The sequence below is a fragment of the Aythya fuligula genome, chromosome 9 (assembly GCF_009819795.1).
Source record: "Aythya fuligula isolate bAytFul2 chromosome 9, bAytFul2.pri, whole genome shotgun sequence".
Lineage (NCBI taxonomy): Eukaryota > Metazoa > Chordata > Aves > Anseriformes > Anatidae > Aythya > Aythya fuligula.
In genome coordinates this window covers 25,835,326-25,841,325 of record NC_045567.1, presented here as the reverse complement: position 1 = coordinate 25,841,325, position 6,000 = coordinate 25,835,326, and the positions used below count along the sequence as shown (strand labels likewise).

Sequence of the window (6,000 nt, the reverse complement as noted above, 5' to 3'; positions counted from 1 at the left end):
CACCTCTGAGTTATGCGCTAAGGGTCGGGCTTGGGGCCTGAAGCAGAGGAGAAACAAGTCACTTTTGTCCTGAGACATGGGTAAACCCAGTGCTGCTGGGCTAACGCAAGTAAGTGACAAATAAACAGAAGTAAACACCTTATCCTACCCGTTCTTTGCACACAGGTAGGAGCAGTACTAGGCTGCTACACTTTACAGGCTCTGCCCAGTGCTGTGTGGGCTGGCGTGCAGCAGCAACACACGTTGCTGGCCCATTGGCACTGCACTTGTTATCACAAAGCTCTCTTCTGTGGCTTCCTAGTAGTCAGAGCATGGTATAAATTTATTCCCCCAGTATTAATTTATAACCTGAAAGAAAATTCCCTGCTCTGTTTTCCTCCCTGGGACAAATCCTGAGTGGGGATAAGCATCTCCTGTTTAAAAGCCTCTGCAGGAGAGGCACCGCATTTCACTCAAGGTCAGCCTTAATGACGCATTCCAGTGAGTCAAATGCAAATTCATCATAATAAACCATTAAATATGCATGGCTCGTTTGATAGGCCTCAGTCTTAATATAAACCAGCTAATGGGTATTTAATGACAACAAATGGGCCTGACTTTCTTCTTTAAGGCCTCCAGGATGCTAAAGAATCCAATGAATTTAAAGCATAGCATTAACTTACAGCCCGAGTCTGCCCTCATCTCCGACTAAATGCCCATCAGTTTCTGAAGATTTGCTTCAGAGTGACTGGGAGCTGTAGGATTAAATCTCTGGAAGCAACATTTCAGCAGCTTGCCTGAGAAACACCATGTACATCTGTAATAACTAGGGGTGGATTGCTTTTTGACTTGGTGATGATTGCAGCAGGTTGTTTCTCAGTGAACAGGTTTGTACCGAGGACACTCTCAGATGACTGCTGTACGAGGCTCTGGGAATTAGGGCTCCTAGCTGAGTGACGTGTCTCCCTCATGCCAGGTCAGTGAGTTTTGCATCCAGGCCTGGGCCCCCTGCTGCCAGCTCCCTGCAGGACACCGTGGTGCACGCTCACCGGGCTGCAAGAGTGCTTTGGGATTGCTCGTGCTTGCTCCTTGCACCTCTAGGCTGCCTCACCCTGAATGATCTCTCTCTTCCCTTCCAGGCCTGGATCTCTTCAAGAAGGTTAGAGCGGTCACTTACTGGTTGCCCGAGTATTTAGAGGTACCAGACTTGCGGCAACATTGTGAAATTAAAGTCTCTTAACTGCCCATGTTGGAAACCTTATCAAAAAAGCACAGGTCTTTCTGGGTGCCGTAGAAGCACACCACGTGCACAGCTGGTATTCTGGCCGTGTGATGCTATTTTCACTGTAACCATTTTCATTGAATATTTTGTTCAGTTGTTTCATGCAAAGGTTTTTTAGCAGAAAAAGAATATACCACAACTTGCCGTGGAATGCAGGATGAACATGCTTGTTATAGAAGTTGTTCTCAGTATTCTGAACAGCTCTAAATCTGTTGTGACCAAGGTGTCAGTAGAGGAGGAGACAGAGCTAAAAAGGGAAAAGTTAAGATGTATTACTGTATAAAACTCAGGTGTTTTTCTTTAGCACGATACTTAATATAATTAAAACATCTGAGTTGGCTTGCTAGCTGTTGAGCCCCACTGAGCTATTGCACCTGTTGCGTTGATCTCAAAAGGCAAAAGCCCTGCCTGTTCTGCTGCTCTCTGGGATGCTGAAGTTGATCAGGAGGCCAGACACTGGGATTTGCCCTCCTGAAGCCTCCGCGAGGCTCCCAGTGTGTTGCGAGCAGCCGTGTGCCCACCACGTGTCTGGGGAAGCAGGCACTCCCCTCGCCTTCACTGGGAACTGCAGCGCACGAGGGGCTCGCACGAGGCTGGCCCACTGGAGCAAGGCCTGGGGACCTCAGCTCCTGGCCCCTGGTCTGGGATGAGCCCAAGCCAGGATTGTGTCAGCCGAAATCACATTAGTGGCTTGGGCCTCCCGCAGGTGCTCCTGGTGGCACAGCCCCGGCAGCAGCTCTGCCTCAGCGCTGCCGAGCTGCGGGCAGCTCTGATGGGACCTGTGAGGAGGAAGTGCTCGCCTGTTCCTCTCGGCTCCGCAAATTTGCAGCGCCTTCCTCCCGCTGAAGCTGCCCCTGGGCGCTGCTTAGCCAAACAAATTGCTCCTTCGCCCGTGACTCATTAATGACTGAATCATATGCAAACGAGGCTAAAGCAGCTATGCTGTGCTGCGCTCCGGTGATCCAACAGATCCAAGGCATGGTCAGTGCGTGCTTGTCAGGACGTGGGGATCAGCCCTCGGCATGGTAAGCTGCGCGCCGTGCCCTCAGCTGCTGTGCTCCTGTGGCCAGACCGCTTCCGAGGGAGTTCTTGCGCTACCTCACGCTTACTGCTTGGAAGTCGGCTGGCCCGTCTTTAACAGCCACCTACATCAATGTGTCAGTCAATACACTGACTTTCTAATTGCTTGCATTTAAAATGCCGATGACTGCGCAGTCATTTCTGTAACTAAGCTGGTGCTGAAGTTTGGCGTGCCTTCGCAGGGCTCTGATGAGCCAGGGCTGGGTGCGAGGCTGCTGGTGAGCTTGTGGGAGCCCAGGGAGCGTTCGTGGCTGCCGGGGTTCTGCTGCTGGAGGGATGCTGCGCAAGTGTGGGCTTTTGCTGCTCGTAGCTTTATGAAGTTTTCTGTGTGCTGTACTTATTCTAAAGGCAGATCACAAGACCTGTGGTTTCAGAGTTATACTCTAGGCACCAGAACAACTTTGAAAAGTCTTGTTCTATGCAGATCATGTCATTATCCTAGCTTAAGCAGATTTTGCAGCAGTCACACTGATGCTCATTCAGAGCTGAAACTTTGCTTGATTTCAGCTCTAATCTTTTTTTTTTTTTTTTTTTTTTTTTTTTTTTTTTTTTTCCCTAACATTTTGTTTTCCCTTGCTTTCTAATTGTTTTGCTGATGTTTTAACAGAAAGCTCTTGCTTATCATCCTCTTGTAACACCACTGCAGGTGAGTATGTGTGCACTGACCTGAGGAGGAAGGGTAGTGAGCACCTGTGATTCTGCTCTGCTTCTTTGAAATGAAAGCATTCGTTTAGCCAACCTTAAAAAAGAAACAAATTTTTTTCCTCAAGCAAACTGACACGTGGTGCAGCTTCCTAGGAATCTCTGCTCCTTTTTACTCACTGACTGTGTTCCTTCCGAGCAAAAAGGCGAAGCTTTTTGTCAGGGGTGTGGCAGCAGAGCAGGGGCTCAGGGCTTGGCTGCACCCCATTGTGTGCAGTGGGGAGGGACGCGGGGTGCTTTGCCATGCACAGCACTTGAGTTACCCGGGATTTCGTTTTCTTTGCAGAGGGTTTTAGCAGAAGTTATTTATTGTGATTGAATAAATCATACATGGTGTTTTCCCATCAAAAATATCTTAAAAGTCTTTCAAAGCAAAATTTTTATCCTGGACTTCACTGTATTGTCCTGTTAACCACAGTAGCTTTCATATCAACTATTACTCATCAGCTGTAGTTTAACCATCCATTCTTGAAAGGGCTTTTTGTAGAAAGAAATGAGAAAAGAGTTGTAAAGCCCCAGGAGCAGAAACACCCTCTTTCCACAGGGATGGCTCAGATCTCCTGTCGCAATGCAGGGGACGCGTGCTTCAGCTGCACGTCTCCCGGGCCATTCTGGTGCTGAGTTACCAACAAAAACATATGAAGTACATAACGAATGGCTCAATAGATCTAATAAACAGTTTCTAAATTCTGAGAAATATTGTCAGAGCTTAGCCATGCTGCTGCCAATGAGCTCATTCTTTATTCTTCTGGAAAGTGGACTTCTGCTTAGTGATGAGAGAGGAGGCCACAGGTCGGAAGTTGAGTAAGAGGGAGGCAGATGACTTCCAGCAAGGACTGTGACGAGCTGCTGGCTGGTAAGCCTCACCAGCCTCTGCTCCTGCTTGAGCCTGGCTGAGCTGTTGTGCTGCAGCAGATGCCTCCAGGTTATGTTCTTACCTCAGTATCCTTGTGCAGTTTTTTTGCTCACACAAACTGTTTGGTAGCCCTGGTCAGTAGCTGAAAGTAGAAATCTTCTGTGCATAAGGCATGTTCTTCAAGTTCAAACAGCTAGTTACCATCCAAGCTGTAAGGAAGCAGTGCATTATATTCACCTGTTGCAGCAACAACATAAAAATGATAATGCAATGATTTTTTACAATGCAATGTTTTTTTTTTTTATTATTTTATTATTTTATTATTTTATTTTTTTATTTTCCAGGCTGTGAACAACACAGACAGATGTGAGATCAGCGAAACCCTAGAAAAGTATTATCTTTCCACCATGTATAGCCTTGAGTTCATTTTAGGCTTCACTGGAAACAGTATTGTGGTGCTTGGCTATATTTTCTGCCTGAAAGACTGGAAAAGTGGCAACATCTACCTGTTTAATTTATCATTATCAGATTTATTGTTTCTGTGTACATTACCAGTACTTGTGAACGGCTACTCCAGAGGCTACTGGGTAGAGTCGAACACGCTGTGCTATAGCAACAGGTTCCTGTTGCATGCAAACCTGTACACCAGCATCCTTTTCCTTACTGTCGTCAGTATTGACAGGTACCTGCTCATAAAATATCCTTTCAGAGAACATATTCTGCAGAAGAAGAAAACAGCCTTTATCGTGTGTATTGCCGTATGGATCTTGGTGATATTGGAACTGTTGCCATTGATGGCTTTCCTGCAGACTGAAAAGTCTACCAATAATTACAAATGTCTAGATTATGCAAGTTCTGGAGACCCTGGAAAAAGCCTTATCTATAGTATGTTTCTGACTATCTTTGGGTTCCTTATCCCTCTTTCTATTATGTGCTTTTTCTATGTGAAGATGTTTCTTTTTCTTAAAAAGTGGAGAGAGCAAATCAGTTCTTTCTTGACACTTGAAAAACCCCTTACTTTAGTCATTCTTGCACTGGCCACCTTTTCATTGCTTTTTGCTCCCTATCACATAATGCGCAACGTCCGAATTGCTTCCCGAATACCAGCCTTGAATATGTCTGTGTGCACACAGAACATCATCAAAGACATTTACATCGTCACAAGACCCATTGCATTTTTAAATAGTGCCATTAATCCTGTTTTTTATTTCTTAATGGGTGACCACTTCAGAGAGATGCTGATGGCAAAAATAATGCAGCTCTTGACCAGGTTCACAACCCCCAGCAAATGAACTAGTAAGGAGAACTCTCACGCTGGGAGACGGGAGGAAAACTGGGAGAATTTTCACCAATGTACAGTGCAATTTTTGTAGATAGCTGTATTTAGACTATAGAATATGCACAAGCTGATTGTGTTTCTCTAAATGCACTTGTTACCTTAGTGTACAGTAAACCTCCTGCTGCTAATTTAATTTCAGTAGGACAGAAGTAATGTCAATGACAACAGACAGCGGGACACGGTGCTCTCATAACAGAGTACACTGTGGTCTATTAATATTCCAAATAAAATATCATTGTGGCATTTCTTAGAGGAAAAAATTGTTCAATTACAGCTTCTTTGTGACCCATAAGTTGATGCTGAACTGGACCTGGACTTGTATAAAATATCCTGGAAGTGATGATATTGGCTCAACGCTGACTGGGGCTCAGTGTTGAGTTTTCTTTGCATAAGTGATTTCCTTGCCCCCTCTGCAAACTCTGCAGCTCATGGGAGGTTTACTTTTCTGAATAAAAAGCTGAGCCAATTTACAATTCTGGTTGGTTTGGGCTCGCATCTAGGATGTGGCAAGAAAGGAGGATATGCAAACAGCTAGGTGGAGTTTTTGTTGGTGTTGCCAGCAGAGAGGTGGTGACCAGGTTGCTATTTCCATTTGTGATGATGGCAAGGGGTGCAGAGCCATAAGATTTGGCTGCTGGCCTTAGAGGCATTTCATGGAAGCGCTGAGGCTGTGATGCTGTGTGTGCACGCAGGCAGGTTCCTTCGCACTGCCAGCAGGGACTGCCAAAATGCCAATGATGGCCGGTGTTGAGGTCCCAGCGA

General features: G+C 45.9%; 1 protein-coding gene across 1 annotated transcript; it reads left to right on the top strand.

The window, feature by feature from the left end:
* The first annotated feature begins 467 nt into the window (after positions 1–467).
* Positions 468–5,245, top strand: SUCNR1 (succinate receptor 1). The gene is made up of 3 exons (XM_032193306.1): positions 468–480; positions 1,119–1,177; positions 4,244–5,245. Exons 1-3 carry the CDS (start codon positions 468–470, stop codon positions 5,189–5,191), a joined length of 1,020 nt encoding a protein of 339 aa, XP_032049197.1. The 3' UTR covers positions 5,192–5,245.
* The last annotated feature ends 755 nt before the right edge of the window (positions 5,246–6,000 follow it).

Bases quoted from the DNA above. Each gene is read 5' to 3' on its own strand.
- SUCNR1 (XM_032193306.1), top strand. The intron at 1,178-4,243 runs GTACCAGACTTG...TTTATTTTCCAG, and splicing joins GGTTGCCCGAGTATTTAGAG to GCTGTGAACAACACAGACAG.